Source organism: Hibiscus syriacus, unplaced genomic scaffold (assembly GCF_006381635.1).
Source record: "Hibiscus syriacus cultivar Baekdansim isolate YM2019G1 unplaced genomic scaffold, ASM638163v2 tig00111084_pilon, whole genome shotgun sequence".
Classification (NCBI taxonomy): Eukaryota; Viridiplantae; Streptophyta; class Magnoliopsida; order Malvales; family Malvaceae; genus Hibiscus; species Hibiscus syriacus.
This window is the reverse complement of record NW_024062975.1, coordinates 393114-414958: the sequence shown is the minus strand read 5'-3', so window position 1 is coordinate 414958 and position 21845 is coordinate 393114. Positions and strand designations below refer to the sequence as shown.

Genomic DNA, 21845 nt, shown 5'->3' with positions numbered 1-21845 from the left:
CAAAATCAAAGATGCAGACACTCGAAGAGATCTCATAAGGGTCTGCAACAGAGGCGTGGCTGGGGCGGCGCGAACTGCGCGACCGCGCAGGGCCCCAAAAAGTGAGGCCCAAAAAAAAAATATATATAGTGGCGTTTTTCCGATAAACACCACTATAGATAGACCTATTGCGACGTTTTTTCAAAAAAACGTCACTATTGTTTCCCCAAAATCCAATATATCTAAAAAAAATATGACCCCTTTATAAAAATTTATACATGACCCCCGAAAACCTAACCACGGGCCTCGTCTGCAAGCACACTGGCCTCAGAAAAATACGTGCTGAAAAAGAATGATCCCGGGGCTGTGGAAGGTTCCTTCCAACAGTACATGAGCAATCCGTGATAACTAGACGATCTAATCCAATCATCCTATTTTAGGAAAACTGCAAACAAACCACTTCTAGGGAACCTTTATTGCTGAATGGATTGCAAAACGTCGGAGACGACGATGATAAGGTCACCCGAGTGGATCATCTCTCTTGCTTTGAGCAAGGAGAAGGTCCTGTGAAGATTGCTCTCCACGTCATCTGAGAAATCAAGACGGAAAGGTATCAAACCCCACTGCAGGTTCAGGCACCTTCTGATGGAAGTTGAGGGTGTAAGTGCAAAGATTGGACAATCGGGCCGATTGCGGGAAAGAAGAGTCGCTGTCTCTCCGGTTTTCGTGTAAACAAAGATGGCATCCGCTTTGAGTTTGTTAGCTGAGAAAAAACATCTTGTTATTAGGAGGGAGAAATTGTCATGGAACACATCGACAAAACCACTGACAACAACTTAGTTTCATCAACATTTAGGGCAGCTAGAACTATAATACCTCTGTTAAAGATGGTACTGGATACAATCATCACACGATGATAGAGAATTATGAAATCATATTAAATTCAGCAGACGAGTTTAACAAAACGAAAACTGCTTGCTTACCCATTTGCGGAGCTGTATATCTCCTCAGAAATGCTAGGTGGGGTGGAAAATGACACAATTGAGGGATCTGTGCATCCAAGTGCTTCTCCTCCCGCCGCCATTTCTCAATTCTCAAACCGACGCATCTTAGTACAGCTAATGCCTTCTCAGGGAATTGACCCATGGCTGATTCACTGGAAAGCATTACAGCATCTGCCTGCTGCCGTACAGCTTCAGAAACATCGGCAACTTCTGCTCTGGTAGGTATGGGATATTCGATCATGGATTCAAGCAGCTGGGAGGCAACAATGACCGGCTTACCCAGTTTCCTGCACAGTTGAACAACCCTCTTTTGAACCGAGGGGACCTGTTCTATTCGTATCTGTGCACCTAGATCTCCCCTGGACACCATTGCTCCATCTGATGCCTAGATAATCTCTTCAAAATTTCTCAGAGAATCAATACTCTCTATCTTGGCAATGACACCAATTTGGCTGCAAAATTGAACCATAAGAACTTCTTACAGCAACATAGAAGTTTCAAAATTAGCCCTTAAAATTTTACAAACAAAACGTGTGTAGAACAAAAAGAAATATGATAGTGCATTTTGAATTTAGTTTTACATGTGAATCATTACCGTGACGGTACAAGTTTCTCAAATTTTGGTTGCAGGTTAAATTTAAAGCAATAAAATGTTATACAAGGTTACCTTCCCGGTTATCGAGCAGTGATATAGCTCTTTAAAGTCTTAATCGCTTCAGCAGAATTCATAAAACACACAGCAATAAAATCAACACCCTCGGCAATTCCAAAATCAATATCCAGCCAATCCTGCAAGCATCATAAATGTTTGAAAAAAATATACAAACTACTTTTGTTTTTTCTGGTAGAAAGTAAGAATCAAAATGGATAGCCCTTTGTAAAAGGCGTGGTGAATGCACGAAGGCAACGGCTTGATTGTTTGAAAGGTACCAGACCTTTGAAGATATTGTAGGAAGCATTGCATTGCGCTCCTGAACAAGGCTCCCGTTCCTCCAAAAAGTTAGATTAGCACGAGGTAATAACAGCCCGGGATCTGTACATTGGAAGATCACATCTGGACCAATCTTCTCGGTCACCACAAACCTCACCATTCCACCATCAACAAGCAGCTCATCACCAACCTTTACATCTACCACGAGTGATAAAAATTAATGCATTACTGCTTAATTCGACATGAAATAAACAAAACTGTGGTGAGTTTGAGCTGCAAAAGCAATGAAACAAAAGGTTGCATGGAAAAGATAACTCATGGTCGGAAAACAAAATAGTTAGATCAGCAAGTCAAGATGGTTATGGCTCAGACTGGCACTCAGAGCTCTTTCATTCCCACCGAAGGCGAAGATGCACGGCATGACAGTGACAGAAAGCACAACGTGGCTTGTGATTCAGCTTTAACTAAGCCCTGGTCGTTCATTGATAGTGTCATTATACAAATTTAATCACACAAAATCATAATAAGCTAAATTTAAACCAGATAATCCCCTACTAAAGTTATCCCAAAACGCAAAAGGACAAAGCTTTTGTTCTGTTCAATACTTAAACTGATCAAAGACTTAAAGGTGTCCCTTTTTTTTGGTATAATTAAACTAAATATAGCACATCTTGGAAGACGATTATTGGTTAATTCAATTGAAACAACATATAAAAAATTTACCTTCAGCAAAACCATCGTAGTTAACCGTAATGGTATGCTCAGGGCACGATGAAGGATCAAATATTCGCACAGTAAACGTCCATATCTCACTGTTCTGCAAAAAAAAAAAGTTTTAAGTTTAGCAATCACAGTTAACTATTAATTAAACTACCTTAAGACATCAATTAATTACCTCTGCTTTGGCAGATTCGGCACCATTTAGATCATCCATGTGGATCTCGCTACCTTCGGTGTCCATCATAACCGCCACGGCGAACCCTTTCTCTTCGTTTAACTGCCTCACCCGCCGGATTACGCCTCTGTGCCACTCGCGGGTGCCGTGGCACATATTGACACGCGCCACGTTCATTCCTCCCACGGCTAGAGCCTCGATCTCTTTGAACTCACACGTGCGGGGTCTGATGGTACACACGATCTTCGTCCTTCGTGTGCTCCTGAACCGTTCTCCTTCAAGTCCGTTTCTGTCACCAGGTCCACTTGCAATCCTGAAGCTCAGAAGCCGCCACTTTCACGTTTTCCGGTAAAACAACCCTAGAATGCGCGGTCTTCATTGGCTTTAAAAGTGGTATATTAGGCACGACAATCCGAGGACCGAAAAAACGCATTTTGGGGAGTTCCCGAGACTGCAACGGTTATAAAGAAGAAGATAAACGAAAGGACGCAGGCATATTATCCGACGAAGCAAAGGATCCGTTCTCCATTTTATTTGGAGATTACGAGGTGAAGCTGCGAGCCCGCGCCGGCTTGTTGAGAGAAAAAGGTTCTTAGAAAGGGGAGTTAGAATTTGTCAGCCCACTGACAAAAATATCCTTATTTTGCAAGTCTTTCGACTGCTATGTCCTTACAAAATGCAGTACCATTGGTCGATTCGCCGAAAGATATGGAGCTGTCGTTTGACCGTTGATGGAATGGATTCGGCTCGGTTTCGGTGTGGCCCATCTTATTCCGAATTTTACAGGTAAGGCTAAGCCCTTTCAGTCCAATATATGGAAACTCCAATAAAAAAATTTGAATTTATTCTCAATTTAATCAAAACTATTAATAATTTATATTAGAAATTATCATATAAAAGTAAAATATAAAAAAAGAAAACAATGAATTAAATTTTTTTCATGTTTTGTCTAATGTTGTGAAACGGTACTAAACAAATCAATTCAACATACCACAACAAAATCCCATCATCCACATTAACGACTATTAACTACAAAGGATCAATTTGTTATAAATCAATGATTTTAGGGACCAATTCATCACTTTTAAAACTTTAGTGATAAAAACAAAAACTTACTTAAAATTAGTAACCAATTTTGTAGTTTATCCTTTTAAATATTGGTGAATATATGAACTAAATTAAACAGAAGATGAATTTTAGAGTTCAAACTATGAAGCTTAATAAACTTAATGACTAGGGGTGTAATTGCACTATCTTTAAATATAAAAACAAACATGTTTACGAACGTTAAATGAACTGAACATGAATATAAAAATAACAAACAAACAAACCTTATATTAAAATTTAAATGAACACAAATAAAACATAAATATCTTTAAAATTATATAAATAAACACGAACATAATTTTAATCATAAACTTGATTCGATTTATTTACACGCCTACTTAAAAACTATCCCATTTCACCCTATTGAGTGGTCTAAGTCACGTGTTTCGTCCAACAGACGAATTAGGGTGGCAGTGAATTTTGGGGGAGAAAAAGGAAGAGTATTTGGCAATTAAAGTTGAAAACCCACGAAATTTTTTGAAATGTCGAAATCGAAGAATTTTCCCACCTAAAATTAGCCGCCATTAATTTTCCGGCATTTAAAATGATTATAAACCCAGAAATCCCATCCCATTGTTTCATATTTCCACTGTTTATTCACTTTAAGGCTTTCAACCACTCTAAAAGTCTCTCAGGTCTCTCTACCACAACCTTGTATTTTATATATTCATGTTTATAAGCTTCTGAGAATTTATCTTACTGCTCCCTGGATCTGATTAGTAGTTAACAGATCTGGGTTATATTAATGCTGTGTTGGTATTATTTTCACTTGTTTTTGTTTTTTTTCATATGTGAACGAAGATGGCCGGGAAAGGTGGAAAGGGGCTTTTGGCGGCGAAAACAGTCGCAACTAACAAGGATAAGGATAAGGACAAGAAGCGCCCGGTTTCTCGTTCGTCTCGTGCCGGAATCCAGGTGTTTCTCAGAATTTACTACCCATTTACTTGCTTTTCAGTTATACATGCTTGTTACCTTCGGATGACTTGGTTCATGAACTATAAAAAGAAGAAAAGGAGTAAATCGAGAAGGTGGACTCTGTGTTTGGTTTTGTCGGCTTGATAATTTAGATCTTTATACTTTTTATCGTAAATGATAAGAAGTAATTTGTCTCTCCAAATTTGTATATTACAAGAGTAGGCTTAGAAAAAGAAAGATTAAAGTTTGAAGTACTCGTGGTTGATGATTGAGACACTTGCAAGTTGTTCATATTTTTTTATGTCAAAACACTGATTATTCAAAATACCTGTTAGAGGGTTATGAATGCTAAAACAAAGGACAATTTACTCATATTTTGGCATATGAGTTTTGAATGACATAACTCTCAACCATTTGACATTAAAAGCTAGCACCCTTATATTCTTGATGCTTGAACATGAGATCTCAAGGAATAACAATAATTCTTTTACGACCAATGTTGTTTGGTTCTTATGAATGATATAGCTCTTGTTTTAGCCTTATGGGACAAAAAGCCTAGTTCTCCCTGTTCACTGTGTTTCATTCTATTTTTCTCTCGAGTTTTTTTTTGGGAAGATAAACAGGACTGATATAATCAATTCACAGCTTTACATAAGCTGAGACTTAGCTGAACAATGTATAGGTAGTTGGTTCATTCGACACATTGTAAGCAGCATCAGATTCATGCTTCTTTTGGGTAATGAAAGCACGTTCATCCATAAAAAAAGTATCTATACCCACGGTGTAGTTTTTAATCTTTAACCAGTTTTAATTGTTTCTGTATTATGAGTTAAATAAATTTACTAGGATTCTATGTACTTGGTTCATCTATTCATAGTTGTAGTCTTTGTTGTTTGCCTGGTAAGACTGTAGCAAATGAGGGTTTTCTTTCGACCTGGTATTTGTCATATGATTCTTGGTTGTTTGTACACAAGGCCCTCATACGCTTCACTGTTTCTTGTTATTAGTTCCCGGTGGGTCGTATCCACCGTCATCTCAAATCCAGGGCTTCTGCAAACGGGAGAGTTGGGGCAACAGCTGCTGTTTACTTGGCCTCAATCCTCGAATACCTGACGGCTGAGGTTCTCGAGTTGGCCGGAAATGCGAGTAAGGATCTGAAAGTGAAAAGAATCACCCCAAGGCATCTGCAGCTGGCTATTAGGGGGGATGAAGAGCTTGACACCCTTATCAAGGGCACCATTGCTGGAGGTGGTGTGATCCCTCACATTCACAAGTCCCTCATCAACAAGACCAGCAAAGAATAGAAATGCCTGATTTCAACTAGGTTTGGCTTTCCAGTACTTTTTATCTGTTGTGTCTTCTGTGTTATTTGTAGGCTTTGTTTAATCTGTCGAGAACATCTGGTTAGTATATACGATGCTAAGGTTTGTTCCTTTGAACTTATGGATTATGATCTTTGTTAGAGTAGGAATGGTGCCTGTCGGATACTTTTAACTATTGTTTCCTTGGAAATCTGTCTCTAAAGTTCTAATATGCCCATTTGACATGATTTATGGTAAAACATGAATATGTTAAAGATTTGAATAAAAATAAACAAGAGTAAATTTATATATTAATTAGTTAAAATAAATCGGGCCTGGTCTTATCCAATTTAAAGAGCTGCTTGTCTTTACTCCTTGAAGAGGTATAAGCATCCAGCCGGCTGTCCTCTTCACCAAGATTCCATATTTGCCATTTGGATCACATTCAAGCATAGATTTGGAACTGGTCTTTATATTCTTTAAACATTTGGGATTTAATTCTTCTATTTTTAATTATGAGGAGGCACTTCTTTTATTCTTTTAATTTAATAATTGAAGTTCAATTAGTAAGACTGTCCGGAGGATTTTTGTTAATTGAAGTTCAATTACTCATATTACCAATAATTTTAAGGGTAAATTATGTGTTTAGTATAAAAACTATCAGTTTTGGTTTGTTTTAGTACTTAAACTTTCAATTTTTTAAAACCATATCATATAATACAAATTAGCAAAATTCCTTTAACAATGCCATGAATTGAAATTCAATTATTAAATCAAACGAGTTTCTTGAAAGGGTATATTAGATACTTGAAATTCAATTACTACATCAAAAGAGTTTCTAAACTTGGCTCCAATTTTAAATTTATACTATTTTTTGTCCAATTAGTTACTTGAACTTGGTTTATTATACCAAATTAGTTCAAAAAAGGTAAGTATCAATATGCCAAAGTCTAGTACCAATTTGAATTAGTAAGTACATTTCAAATACCTAATTGGACAAAAAATATGTAACCATCAAATTGAATCTTGAAGCCGAGTTCAGGTATCAAATTACAGATTTATCCTTCTTGAAACTAAAAGTAGAGGGGTTAAATTTCATGTGCGCAAAGAATACAGGGACTGAAAGCTGAAATGGACCCTTTATTTAACACATTTCTAGTACGGGGCTGAATTACTTGGCCTAGAATTGACTTCCCTGTCCACTTGGTTTCGGTAAAAACGGCAGGGATGAACCGAGGAGCGAGTGGGCACTCGTTCCTTTAAATATTTAAAGTTATTATATATATTTTAGAATTTTTATATATGTTTTACTGAATTTTTTTTGTATTTTTAAAATTTTATAAGTTTAAGTTCGCCTTAAAAGAATTTATAAGTTCAAATTCGTTTCTTTAATTTAAAATTCTACGTCCGTCCTGTCATGTGTGATGATCATGAAGCCTTGAAATTTTCAATTTTTCCACTTGTACTAACTATCCTGTTAATAGCTCAGCATCTTTGTTTCCCAATACCAACAAAACAGCATCTTTAAACACCACCATGCCTTTGATTTTGGGCATTGCTAACGACTGCACAAGATTCCAAAAACCGTCCATATATACCAAAGTTCTCATAGCATTCTCCAAATATGCTCCACATGCACATTTTGTTCTTATATACTCACTACTTGTGCTAGTCCCCTCCATTCACATCAACATTTTACTTGTCTTTTCCTTTTTTTTTCATCAATGGAAGCTAAGTTAATTTGGCAAAGCCGGAGCCCCACCGTGTCGTCTTCGAGGCGAGCAGATAAGCGGCAGTGTCGTCTGGTTCATTCGGTGCTAGCTAGGCCGCTGGAGAATTTAGTTACGGAGAGGTTGAGGTTGAAGAAGTTAAAGCCTGCAGATAGCAAAGCTGGTAGCAGTGTACATAATGATAGCTGGTTTGATCTTTTGGCTATTAATTATCTATCCCAAAGTCTACAAGCTGCAACAGGTTCGTTTTCTATGGTTACTATGATTTTGTTTCTGTCGGAAGAAGAGATTGGATTTTGGAAAATGTTGAAAAATTGTGCATATATGCAGGGGTGAAGAGCATGTCGAGTGGGTACGAGAGCTTGGTGGAGACGACGGCGATGATGTCGAAGAGATTCAATACTAAAACGCAACAGAAGCTTGTCGTTAAAGCTCTTGACAGTGCCATCCCCAAGTTCATTCTAGACATGGCAAGTTCATTTCCACTGCTGGTTTACCCTATTCTAAATGCATGGAACATACATGAGTTCTCATACAAAACAACAATGGCGTTTTAGAGAGAAAAAACCCAACCCAGAAATGTGATGCTTTCATGTTGGTTTACGTTCATATTAGGGGTCGACTGCTCCCATAAAATGATTCCCTGCCTGTTTTTTTATTTTACAAATATGGTATTATTGACGCGGTGGTGATCCAATGGCAGATAAGAACATTGCTGCCTCAATCTCAATTCACAAGGGAATATTTCGCCGCCTTCACCACCGTATTTTTCGCCTGGCTCATCGGACCTTCTGAGGTAAGCAAATGGTGGGAAGTGGTTCATTTCTTTGTATAATCTGACAATGCCAATAATAAAGAAAGAAAAAACAAGGAGACATGATATAATGTTTTTTAGCAAACACTAACATGCATGAACCACGTGTGGCTTATGGCGATGTAAAACTTGTGTCATGGCTCATATATGCATATGATTTCCTTCTGATAAACTTTGTGAATGAAAACCTAACATTCTTATTGATTCAATGCCACAAGGTCCGGGAATCGGAGTTCGACGGACGGAGAGAAAAGAATGTCGTCTATGTAAAAAAGTGCAGGTAATTTTACCAACGCTCGCCATTATAATTTAAGCACTATAGTGTAATCCAAAATGGAGACCCACCTCACCAACTTAAGAAACTTTAATACGGTAAATAATCTGTTCCAATGATTGTGTGGAGGACTCTGCTATTTGTCCATTGCTATCATGATGATGGTCATCGTCGTCATCGTCATCCTCACAATCATCGTTAACATCGAATTCATCGTTAAAGATTCCATCACCCTTAGATCATCCAAGCAATCTGCTGATATTTGCTTTAACTTTTTGTAGGTTCCTGGAGCAGAGCAACTGTGCTGGAATGTGCATCAATCTCTGCAAGATGCCCTCTCAAGCCTTTATTAAGGATTCCCTGGGAATGCCGGTAAACATGGTTCCAAGTAAGTATACAGTCATTCAGATCGATGATCAAATAAATAAAACGGGAAAAATTGGTGTTAGAACAGGAAAAAGGGGGAAAAGAAAAATAATTCAAACAGTAATAGTTCTTGCACTAGATTGTGGAGCTCATGCTCATTATGTCAATGTAGGGCCTGCATGCTTCAGCACTTAGGGTGCAAAGCTGCAAGTGGACCCGTCCGACCTCAACCGAGAATACTAGCATGTAAAATAACAAAAAATGCAATGCATTATGCATACACAAAACTATGATGTTCATTCTTACAATCTATCTAGGCCGTAAATTTGGTATAACAAATCTTATGATTAAATTCCATGTATCGACTCGTTATGAAAGATATGCTGAATTCTTCTGGTTCCCATGAATCCAATCATTATTCTACAGCCAACTCCATATAAAATCACAATCTGCCTAGAAAATGTATCATTAAAATCATCAAAGCTTGAATATTATTCACACTTTCCACGTACCAATCATTCATGAGAAGTAGGAGACCGTTACTGTTTATGAAGCCAATCCATCGGAACAGTTAACAGAAGCTCTGATGCATTTTTAACTGCAGATTTTGATGATATGAGCTGCGAGATGATTTTCGGTCAGGAACCTCCAGCATCGATCGACGATCCGGCGCTCAAGCAGCCTTGCTACAAATTATGTAATGACTTATTTAAACTGCACTTTTATATGTACTTCCATCTTTTTATCATTGTGGTGCATAGTACAAATCTCAAATTTGGTCCTTCAACTTGGCAAACTCAATGCTGTTCCTAGCACAAATGAGCTTTCATGAGTGCTTGATATGACACTGGAAATTGTATTTCTGACCAAAACTATCCTTTTTCTAAATATCATATGCAGGTAAGGCAAACCAAATGCACACAGTGAAGAGCTCCGGCCAATGCATTTAGGGGAAACGGGAACTTTAACAACGGTTTTCATCGACGACAAAAGTTGACCTGAAAATCTTTTCATTATTGTTCAATACAAATACTTGTAAAATACTGAAAACTTTCATTTTGAAATTCACATCCTCCCATACTACATTGTAACTTATAATTACTTCAGTGCAGCAAAGAAAAAGCCTTTTCTTTTCAAGAAACTCCATGCAGACAGATTATAGAAACTAAAATGTTGAGAATTTCGGTAAGCTCTTTTGACATTTTAGATAGTCACAGTAAAATACTAAACTAGCGTCATCTTTCATAATTCAAACATGAAAATACACTAAGAGTATCGATCTCGAACGTAAACATAAACAACCGTATAAAAGGAATCTAATAGGAAATTTTGGGCGGTAAAAAGTAAAACAATACAAAGGCACTGAAAGAGTGTTAAAGAAGTGCAGAACTAAAATTGGCACTGAGATGTTCACAGAACTAATCTTTCATTAAGGTGTAATATTCAAACTCAAAATATATTGTCTTGAAGAAAGAAATGTAAATCTCAGATAATAATAGTAATGGCTAACCAGCAAAAAAGAGGGAATTTAGCATTCCAAAACTAAGAATTAGCATCCATGCAGACACTGGCTAAAGAAGCAAACAAGGGAAGCTTGTGCTCAAAGTTATACAAGATTAGAGGTTGATATCATAAATGATAAGGACTATTGGTATTATAGAAATTGGAAGCTCTTTGATCTAAGTTGTTACTTCATACTGTTACTAAAGACAGCTTCATCTTAGAAAATTCCACATGGTGTTTTAAGAAAGATTCAGAAGATTATGAATTTTGCAGGAAGAGTTTCATTCACATGCTCAAAACAAGAATGTCTATTTTAGGCCTCGGTTAATAAAAGTAACTCAACCATTCCGTTGACAATAGAAATTATCAATGAACCGTTTCTTAATCACTTGACTACTACTGCCATGCTTAGACCACTGATAAGCATCATGGCACCCTTCAATTTGTAAAAACCAACATAGTTAGCATTTCCTTATGAATGCTCAGAGAATACACTCACCAAAATGCACATATTACTGGAGAGCTCCCCCTCTCCCCAACACACTAAAAAGGGGTTCTCGTTAAGGTTCGACAGATTTTAAAACGGATGGTTTTTTCCCCTTCTTAAGACCGTAATAATTCTTGGCAAATTCCATAAGCAGAGCAATGGATACTCTAGAGTTTTCTTTGGATCTTTTGATGAGGGGTTTGACCATGATGATACACTTCCAAATTAACGCTAATGGAAAAGCCAACTAGCTTTCCTATTAGGAGAAGTGTTTTTGACTGAAAAATCATTGTAGGCTTTAAGGTCAGCAAGGGTGGACCAGTTGTGTCTCCCACCTTAGGTGCTGCCAAGTGAGCAATCTAAGATTCTTCTGCTTTCTTTTCTGTCTCAATGAGAGAGTGACTGGTAGACCCACTTTCCCCTTGGAATTTAGCCGAAAGTTAATTCCCTTCATAATAATATTTTGAAGTTAATTCGCATTCAAATACAAGACAGTATGAACAAGTGGGTGGACAAAACATATTGGTGACCAGGAAAGAGATTTGTGTCACTCTAAGATGACAATATTTGGATTTCAATAGCACAGAATGTGAATAAGAACTGATATGGGAATCATCAATATGCCAACCAAGCTAAGATATTCAAAATGAACTATAACCGGACATGTAAAGCTCGGTTACTGAAGAATGTACTTAGTGGCTGAAACTTCTAAGAATTTGTCTGGTGGTTGCTCCTTTTGTGTCATCTCTAGTCTCTTGCTAAGATATTTTGACACTTTATGAACTCCACTAGATGGCCTATATTTAAATTTTCCTTCTATATTCACAGTAAGGGCCATAAGATCACTGAAAAAAGTTAGTACTTAGCACTAACAACACAACTAATGGAACAATAATCAAATGCTCGTACTGATTTCCAGATGACAATCAGTGATTTACATCTCCATATTTGCTTTAAACAACAGATAGACTAAAAGTGATGTCATTTTTGACAAAATATAGTGCTTCCAATCATATAAAAGTAGAAAGCAATTAATTGGGTCACCATGATCAAAGCTCATTATTCTATACATAATTATATTATATATATATGTATATTCAAAACCCCATATTTTGAATTCCAAAACCTACTGTGAAGTGACTTATAAAGAAGAAAAAAACAACAAAAATGTGATGCTTTGAAGTTTCCACTATATCTGGACAACGAAGGATGAACACAAATTAGAAAGCAAAGGTCAAAGAAATTAGACTTTATGTTAAAACTCTCCAATTCATTATAGCTTCAACAATGCAATAATAATAATAAAAAATGAAAGAAATACTGGAAGTAGCACCTGAGAAGGGGAAAACAATGTAGCCTAAATCATTTGGATTAAAGCAAATCAAGGCCCACGTTCCAATGTCCACCTGGTGATGCTAGCTCGGCCTGTATAATTTTAATACATAAAATTTTCAAGTTGCTCGTGAGCTTTTTCGAGTCAAATACAAACAATTCATTTCGGTTTATTAAAAACTCGAGTCGAAGTTCAAACTTGAATCGAATATATTTGAGTCGAATAAATTATCGAACATTGATCAAATTGATCTAGCATAGCTGACCATCTATCTCATCTTATTTAACATCGAGAATCCAAGACGATAGATGAAATTTCTTAGCGTGGTTCAATCATCCAGCTATGGAATATTTTTTAAGAAAAATAAGTGACAAAGATAGGGTTAGGACAATGACAAGAATTACACTCAGATCAAAGACACATGCACAAAAACAACCATTCGTAATGTCATACATAAGAAAGGTATATAGGAGCAGCGGCACATGGCCAGTTAATTGAATAAAATACAATAAAATAATAAAAAATAGAATTTATAAAAATGATTATTTTTCTTCAAATTACAAAAATATATAATCTAATTATTAAATAATAAATAAGAACTCGACCAACAATTTAAAAATTATAAACACAAGACAAAAATTATTGGCGTTGATGATAAAAAATAAACATCATTAAAATTAATATTAAAATGTATGATTGAAAGTCAATCTAAAATTAGTGTTGTTCTTACTACTAAAAGTTGTTATAAAAATTAGGGTAAATTATGCATTTAGTATCTAAACCATCAATTTTAATCTGTTTTAGTATCTAAACTTTTAATTTTATCAAAATCATACATGACATTTAGTTTTTTTTTTTCATTTTAGTACCTCATTATTAAAAACTTAACGCATTTAGTACCTAAACTATTAGTTTTGGTCCGTTTTAGTATCTAAACTTTCAATTTTTAAAAAAAAACTTAACGTTTAATTTTGAATGTGGCTACTAAACTGAAACAAAAAACTAAACTTTAGGTTTGGTTTTGAAAAAAAATTGAAGTTTAGGTATTAAACGCATAATTTATCCAAAAATCAATAAACAAACAAGAGGAGAATCTGGACGGTAAATTTAAATAATTTTAGTGTCTTTTTTGTTTTTATAATTCCGAAAAATTATAGTATATTAGTAGTTAAAAGTGGTTTAAAACCGAAAGGTAAGAGACAGGTGCTGCTATTATTGTTTTGAATAATGTGAGACGGTATTACTGTTATTGTTATTCAGGTAGGCCTAGCTTTATCAACAGTGAATGGCTAAGGCCTGGTGATAAGAAGGACCAGCCATGTAAAATGGGCCACAAGGCCCTCTGATGTGATTAAAGAAGAAGATGATAGTGGACCGCATCTAGTTTTCGCTGTTACATTAAACCCCACGAAACTCGGCATTTCATTTCCATTCAGTGTATTATTGCATGAATACATGCCATTCCACGACAAAACAGTAACACATTCATTGATGTAATCAAAGCCTTGGTTGGCTTCTATCATCTCTCATAATTGAGGAATAAAAAGGTACACGAATATAATTGAGAAAATTTTAAGGACTAGTCTAGAATAAGAGTCATAGTTTGAGGATGAAATTAGAATATTTAAAAGTTTAAGGATCAATTTATAACTGTTGCATTCATATGTCCTGTATTTGTTTTTTGTTTTCTAAATCATTCAAAGACAATGTTGTCTTGCGTCGTGTATTAACGAGATTACGCCAAACGTAACTGTATTTTAATTTTTATTAATTCATGTAGTAAGGGAACATCATTTTTTAAATAAAACCGATTGAATTGAATCATCTTTATTGAGTTAATTATTTTATAATTAATAAATTCAAAAAAAAATAGCTGACCCTTATTCTCATATATAATGGGATGAGGGGAGGTAAGATAGTAGGTTGCCCCCAACGCCAGGTTGAGAACAACTTCCGTGAGAGACCTCCATATTATGAAATGCCCTCCGTTGGACTCGATCCCACAACCTCAAGATTAAGAACCTTGTGCTCTACCAACTGAGTTAGATGGTCATTTCATAATTAATAAATTCACTCTTTTCAAATATGTAAAATTCCATTCTTTTAGACAACGTATAATCGTGGGTATTAATTTTGGGCGGTCTAGGGGTGCTCACCTTTCTCCACGTGTATCCGACTTCTGGATTCATGAAAATGAGTTTCTGGTAACACGCAGATTGATTTTTTTAAATTATTTTAAAAAAAGACGTTTTTAGGTATTCGACCTACCTAACCCAAAGATCGATGACGACTCTAAATTTCAAATTAAATAAAAAAAATTACATTTTTCATAATAAAGTTATAATTATTTTAAACTTAATTTAATAGATAAAAAATGGTTATGACACTATGAGCGTCAACTGAACTAAACACTTCTGTGACCCGTCTAGCATTCCAACAAGCTATGTTTGGGCACGTGAAATCCCACGGTGGATGGGATCGGGGCTGCCATCAACATACGAAGACTCAAGTTGGACTCGGGAAGACCCGCCAATGAAATCCATCCCGCAAAGATATCATGGCTGTGTGAACTCCTTGCCATGCAAAGGAAGGTCGGCCGCCCAACCGTGCTTGGAAAATATGGACACCAGGAAAATACTTTGCCATGAGCACCCTGGCCAGGAGACAATTAGGATCATTAACGCAGCGCCACACTTGTTTACCCAACAGTGCAATATTAAACTGGCGTAAATCACGAAACCCCAGACCACTTAATCGTTTCAGTTGACAAATAGTGTCCCATGCGACCATCGGCCATCCCCTGTCGCTTGGAGTGCCTGCCCACCAATAAGATCATAGTATGGACTCCATTTCAGAGACAATGCCACTCGAAATAAGATAGCATCCCATGAGATAGGTTGGAATTGCTTGACCAACAGATTGTATAAACACTATTCGGCCACCATACGAAAGCAAATTCTTGGTCCAGCTACGAACTTGTGAAACAAATTTATCCCTGAGAAAGCCAAAAGTAGTATTCGGCCAGCGTACACTGGGTTTCAAAGTTCGGCTTCTATAAACTCCTAACCATTCGACAATCAACATCTAAATATATTTATAGACATCGTGTTAGAATTTAAAATTTCTAAAAATAATAAATACAGTCATTTCGTTAACTATTGAAATTGTTTGGGTTCGTATTTATATTTTTACTTTCCATTGTTTAATGTTGAATAAGTAAGACGGATAGGACAAAATCCACTGCCCGACTCCTCCATCGCTAATGATGAATTCCAAAGGAACATTTGGAGCTGGGATGGCCCTAGGTAGGGCAGGGCATGATAGGTGTAGTAGTTTTTTTTAAATTTAAAATTATTATATATTTTAAAAAATTATATATATTTTTATCAAAAATTTGTTTTTTTCGCATCTAAAATTTAATAACTTTAAATTTATTTTTTAAAATTTTATAAATTAGATGCGTCCTTTTAATATAAAATTTTGAGTCGGTCTTACTTCAAGCATGGCACGCCTGCTATTAAACTGTTGCATGCATGTGTCTTCTTCCTCCTCTTCCATCGCACTCAATTTCCATGTGTGTGTGAATCAATGAAAGGGCCAAACAACATTGAAATTTTCACTGCATCGTCTTCCTTTGTAGTCCCCATGCATGTAAAAAAAGAGGAGAGAGAGCCATTCGTCCATCAAATTAGTGTCTCCCACATCCCTTTCGGTAACTTAATTGAGAGGGGGCCCTTATCAGCCAGCCCCATCTCTCTGATTGAATCAAAGCATCGAAATGGGGTTTTTCTTCAAAGAGTGTTGTGGCTTTTGCAGGCGAGCAACCAGGTTTTACTGTCCTTTTTACCTGACAACACCATTTAAAACAAAACTGGGCAGCTTAGCCTTAGCTTTGTTCCATTGCATTAATACTCATAAAAATGGATGAGTTTAATAAACAGAGGAAGGTGAGCAGAAACCAATGATGCCAAATATCTAAGCAAAAAATATGGAAAAGGATCCGCCATGGTTTTTTGTTTCCCACTGACAGCATCAGAATCATCAGAGGTCTTTCTGAAGGGTACAGAACAGTCAAAACTCCAAAGGTTCATCCCTCACTCCTATGGCCGACGTCTTTATAAACTTCAAAGGATCCGCCATGGTTTTTACGTATGATTGAATTGTTAATGTGATGAATTTAAACTTTAAAATTTTTAAGGAACGAACTTAAACTTATCAAATTTTAGTAGACGATTAAAACACCACTTCATACATTGAAGGTCTATCGACACGGCTATATGATTATCATCAATCTCCTACCTCTACATCTTGTATCAACAGTAATATATGTTTAACAAATATATGAATATTTCTAGAGTTAGAGATTGTGATTTATATTTTGTTTGATCTAATTTTTTTATACTATTTGTTTGTTGAAAAAAGAAAAAGTTAAAAAAATGTAGACAATGACGAAATTTCGTCATAGAGTTTGAGGGTTAACATAAACTTCTAAAAAGTTTAGAGGTTTAAATTAAAACTTTTACAAATTTTGAAGGGTTCCATTTACACTTTTTTTTCAAAAAAATTAGAGTAGCTAAACATTTTAAAAATTTGAGAAGCTTAATAAGAAATTTTAAAAATCATGAGAGAGTTTAATTAAAAATATTCAAAAATTTAAATCTAAATCTAAATCTCTAAATTTTTTGTAGATGTTAAATTAAATTTTGAAAATGCAAAGGATCCAAAATATAATTTTTTTCAAAAAAAAGGGCATGTGGCGCTTTTACTAAAAAAATCAACCAAATATATATTATTTACGTGTAAGACACCGTTTCTCCAAATATTATTGATCTAGCACCCTGGGTAATAAAGCACTGTTGACCAAAAACGCCTTGCATACGTGGATGGTGCAAGTCATTAAGTTCGCCTTCCATCCGAACTGACGCCACGAGGGTAAAGCGCAAATCCACAAGCACGCCTTCGATAGATTTTGACATTCTATAAATATCTCCTTTAGTACCGCCCAACCGTCCCCCTCCCCTTTAATTCCACTTGTACCCCTCCACCTATAAATACCCTATCATATAACCCTCAAACCACACAACAAATTTTCTGCTCTTCCTTTTATCAATCATTCTGGTAAGATTTAAGTAAGTTATGTTATCGTTTTTATTAAAATTTTATTATTATATTATAATCATTTAATAGTTTATTATCTTATTATATTTTATTGTATTAATTTTTTATTATTTTTTACAGTTATAAAATGGAAAGCGGGTTACTGCATTTAGATGAAAATCATATCTCCAGTCATTTTGCCGATAGGTAACAAATTTAAATTGTGTTATTTTAATTATTATGAATGTTTTATTTATTTATTTATTTTAGTATTAGTTTATATTTTAATTTATATATTATTTATTTATTTAGGAGAATGGTAGTATATTAGATCAATTTATTCATAACATTAAGTTAGAGATACCGAGTCGTGTTTGGCCGTATTTAGTCGAGGCTGGATTCGATTACATAGTGAGATATGAAGGGCAGTGTATCAATAAAATTTACAACCGAAGAAAGAAATAAAACAAAATTAATACAATAAATTTTGGTAAAACAATTCATTATGAAATAAATATAATATAAAATAATTTTACCAACTAAAAACTATAAAAACTTCTACTTAACTTAATAAAATGAATTGATAGAAGAAGAATATCACTGGATTTGTATGTAGTTCTATATTTAGATTTGGAGCGATATTTATAGGGGAGGGGATGACCGATTGTTGGCCTAGGTAAATAATTGAAGGGGCAATAATTTTGGGGAATAATGGAAAGCGCTGTGCCAGAGTCCCATAGAAGGTGCGCTTGATAATCCATGCTTTACTCTCCTGGTGCCAGCTCAGACGGAAGGCGCGCTTGATGATCTGCGTCTTCCATCCACATGTGCAAGAAGCGTTTGGTCAACCGAACTTTACTGTCAAAGGATGTTAAGTCGATAATATTTGAAAGAACGATGTCTGACAGGTAAATAATATATATGAGTGATTTTTGGGTAAAAATATAGGGCCATGTCTCCACTGTACACTATGTATACATAATATTTTAGATTTTTTTCTTATTAATATGCGGTAAATAAAAAGTAATACATGTTTAAAGATAAATTCTTTACTTTTTGACATTGAACATTTATATTTATGACGTATATAGTGTTTGAACCTAAATATTCAAGAAAGAACAACAATTCATTTACCACATAGAATAGTGATGTTAGTAACTCTCGTATAATTTGTAATTTACCACCTACTATAATAATTTTCTGTGTTTATGAATTTTTTATTTAAAAATCATAAATTTATTTATTCATCGTTATTCTAACATGTAGAACTAAAAAATAAAATACATATATATACTGCTGATTTATTGGGGGGGGGGGGAAACAGCTATTATTTTTATGTTAAAAGACGATGATATGATAGATCACACGAAGTACTCGTTTTGTAATTTTCTCCAACCCAAAAAAATTCATTGGCTTAATGCCCAAATTAGTCCCCAAACTATGCCTTTTGTGACAAATAAGTGTCTATATTTTTTTGGCACATCCGAGTGTCTAACATTACAAACGTTAGCACTTTAGGTGTCAAGGCCATCAACAACGTTAATTTTTCCCGTTAAGTGACATATGTCACAACATGGTAATTTTAATTTTTTATATAAAATTAAAATAATAAAATTATATATTTAAAAAACACACATAAATTTTGAAATAACCCCCTAAACTTTGAAAACATTCATTTCAACCCCTAAACTCACGCCGACTGCTGCTCTTTGCCGTCGAAGAAGTTTCACCCGGTGACCAAAAATCCCTATGAAATCGTGATTGGTTGATGATCGATCGATGACAAATCGTCGTTTTAAATCTCGCGAACCCTATGATGAAAATCGAGATCCCACGCGATTTTGATGGTGAATCTGCAACAACTACGACGTCATATAACTAGGATGATGACAATGACTACATCGACAGCAGTGGTCATGGTCGGAGTGGGCGGCGACGACAAATTAAGGTTAGGATTTGGGATTTTGGGGTTGTTTTATAATCTAAGGAAAGTTAGGTTTTTTTTAAAAAATATAATAATATTTTTTAGTATTTTAAAAAAATTAAAACTACAAAATTGTGACACATATCAATTAATGGGGAAAACTAACGCCGTTAACGGTTCGGGCACCTAAAGTGCTAACGTTTGTAACGTTAGACACCCATATGGACAAAAAAATATAGACACTTATTCGGTACAAAAAGGTTTAGTTTGGGCACTAATTTGGGCATTAAGCCTTTTTCATTTTCGGTAATGTCAGTTCGGTAAATATGTTCTGGACTTGGCCTTTTACGGTTTCAATCTTTGAAAAGTTTATCGGCCTAATATTCTTTTTGTGCTTTAAGTATCTGAACTCTAAACTATCACTTTTAGATTATTTTAGTACCTATATTTTTAATTGTTTTTAAAACTATATTTATATATTAGTTTTTGTTTCATTTTAGTATCCTATTAAAAGTTTAACATTAAGTTTTGAAAAAAATTAAAAGCTTAAGTACTAAAACAGACCAGAACTGATAGTTCATGTACTAAACGCTTTAAGTTTTTAACGGTGGGCATTAAAATAAAATTAAACCAAATGTTAAGTATGATTTTTAAAAACTTAAAAGTTTAGGTACTAAAATAGACCAAAACTAATAATTTAGGTACTAAATGCTTAATTTACCCTTAAATTATTGATGATGAGTTTAAATCAATTATTGTAAAAGTTTATTATAGAGAAATGTCTTTTCATCAAAACTTAAATTTATAATCTTAAATTTTACTTAAAATTTTTAATATTTTATAATAATTTTTTTATCATATTTATAATTTCAATAATACTTATAAAATCATAATGCAATCCTTACCTATTACATGTAAACACATTTTTCTTTAGTGTTGTTATTTTAGAGATTATTAGTTCGAACATTTATGTGTCTGTGTATTATTAATTATTAAAGAAATTTTAAATATATATTACTTTATAATTATATGAGATTATTTGAAAAAAATATTTTCTTTTAGATAGTCGTGGACAATAGAAAGAAGGAAAGATATGAAATAGAGAAAGATCCGAAAAATTTATTAGACAGATCTAATTCACCACATCACTTATTGTCCCAACTCCAAACCGATAATATTTTTCCATCAATTTTTTAAGATGAATCTTTACCTATTTTTTATGTGTAAACGAGGAGTGATCAATTATTTAAAAATTGTTATAAAATTAATATATATGATTTACTAGAATCATAGATGATATACTAAACCGAGTCCGTGAAATAATTTCTCGAAAGGAGGGAGTAGGGTTACAATTTACAAGGGAGATGGAATATTTGCCATAAATGGAATGCTAAATGAAGATAGGGAAGAGGGCAGGTGCGAAGAAACAAAGCCTAGAAAGGGTAAAGATAGAATCATATGAGATTAACAGTTAAGAGATTTGGTGGTCAAATCCTAGAATCTTATAAAAGTGGGCATACGATTCTTGCCCAAATGAAGCTTCAAAACATGCAGTCCAGGTGTCGATTGTCCAGCTTCCACGAATCCTATTGCATCCCTCCTATATGGAATAAAAAGATTTTCTACTAAAAAAAGATAAATTACACGTTTAGTATTTAAACTATTAATTTTGATATATTTTAATATTTAAACTCAATATTTTTAAAATAATACATAATATTTAGTTTTTATTTCATTTTAGTATATTGTCGTTAAAATTTTAAATGACTGGCTCACTGGACGCTACGTCTATAGTCATCGACTTTCGTATCTGTCGACCAATGAAGCTAAAACTTTACAACCAACACCTTTTCGACCACCCAAACGTGATTTCTACCTTCATTTTATCGGAAAATACCTCAATCTCCCAAAATCGACAATGAACTTTTTGACTTATTCATCATTCGACCTCCGTCCTCATTCATTCGATGGACATGAAACTACTTGTCGACTCGTGATCCAATGTTCAAATTGGTTATACGTCCATTAGACCCATACCTCGTCCGTTAAGCTTTTAACAATGAAAACTAAAATAAAGCAAAAATTAAACATTAAATATGATTTTAAAATATTAAAAACTAAAGTATTAAAACATGCAAAAATTAATAATTTAAGTATTGAACGTGTAATTCATAAGAAAAAAAAC

The 21845-nt window shown here is 34.6% G+C and overlaps 2 protein-coding genes and 1 pseudogene across 3 annotated transcripts; 2 read left to right on the top strand and 1 right to left on the bottom strand.

Annotated features, from left to right (window-relative positions):
- Positions 1 to 226: 226 nt before the first annotated feature.
- Positions 227 to 3098, bottom strand: LOC120152072 (annotated as a pseudogene).
- Positions 3099 to 4456: 1358 nt separating this feature from the next.
- LOC120152047 (histone H2A variant 1-like) lies at positions 4457 to 6323 on the top strand. 2 transcript variants are annotated; one of them, XM_039164343.1, is made up of 3 exons: positions 4457 to 4551; positions 4718 to 4831; positions 5839 to 6323. In XM_039164343.1, exons 2-3 carry the CDS (start codon positions 4718 to 4720, stop codon positions 6133 to 6135), a joined length of 411 nt encoding a protein of 136 aa, XP_039020274.1. In that variant the 5' UTR covers positions 4457 to 4551; the 3' UTR covers positions 6136 to 6323. The 2 variants fall into 2 exon arrangements, with proteins under 2 accessions (XP_039020274.1, XP_039020273.1); XM_039164342.1 differs by having other exon boundaries at positions 4471 to 4550; positions 4701 to 4831.
- Positions 6324 to 7655: 1332 nt separating this feature from the next.
- Positions 7656 to 10374, top strand: LOC120152048 (beta-carotene isomerase D27, chloroplastic-like). Its single transcript, XM_039164344.1, has 7 exons — positions 7656 to 8103; positions 8193 to 8332; positions 8566 to 8658; positions 8895 to 8956; positions 9232 to 9338; positions 9921 to 10013; positions 10217 to 10374. Exons 1-7 carry the CDS (start codon positions 7857 to 7859, stop codon positions 10264 to 10266), a joined length of 792 nt encoding a protein of 263 aa, XP_039020275.1. The 5' UTR covers positions 7656 to 7856; the 3' UTR covers positions 10267 to 10374.
- Positions 10375 to 21845: the final 11471 nt, after the last annotated feature.

What these genes read in the sequence shown, in the direction of transcription:
- LOC120152047 (XM_039164343.1), top strand. Translation starts at nt 4,718, where the DNA reads ATGGCCGGGAAAGGTGGAAAGGGGCTTTTGGCGGCGAAAACAGTCGCA. An exon ending in CGTCTCGTGCCGGAATCCAG is followed by an intron (nt 4,832 to 5,838) that starts GTGTTTCTCAGA and finishes TCTTGTTATTAG; the next exon opens with TTCCCGGTGGGTCGTATCCA.
- LOC120152048 (XM_039164344.1), top strand. Translation starts at nt 7,857, where the DNA reads ATGGAAGCTAAGTTAATTTGGCAAAGCCGGAGCCCCACCGTGTCGTCT. An exon ending in GCCGGTAAACATGGTTCCAA is followed by an intron (nt 9,339 to 9,920) that starts GTAAGTATACAG and finishes TTTTAACTGCAG; the next exon opens with ATTTTGATGATATGAGCTGC. An exon ending in GCAGCCTTGCTACAAATTAT is followed by an intron (nt 10,014 to 10,216) that starts GTAATGACTTAT and finishes TATCATATGCAG; the next exon opens with GTAAGGCAAACCAAATGCAC.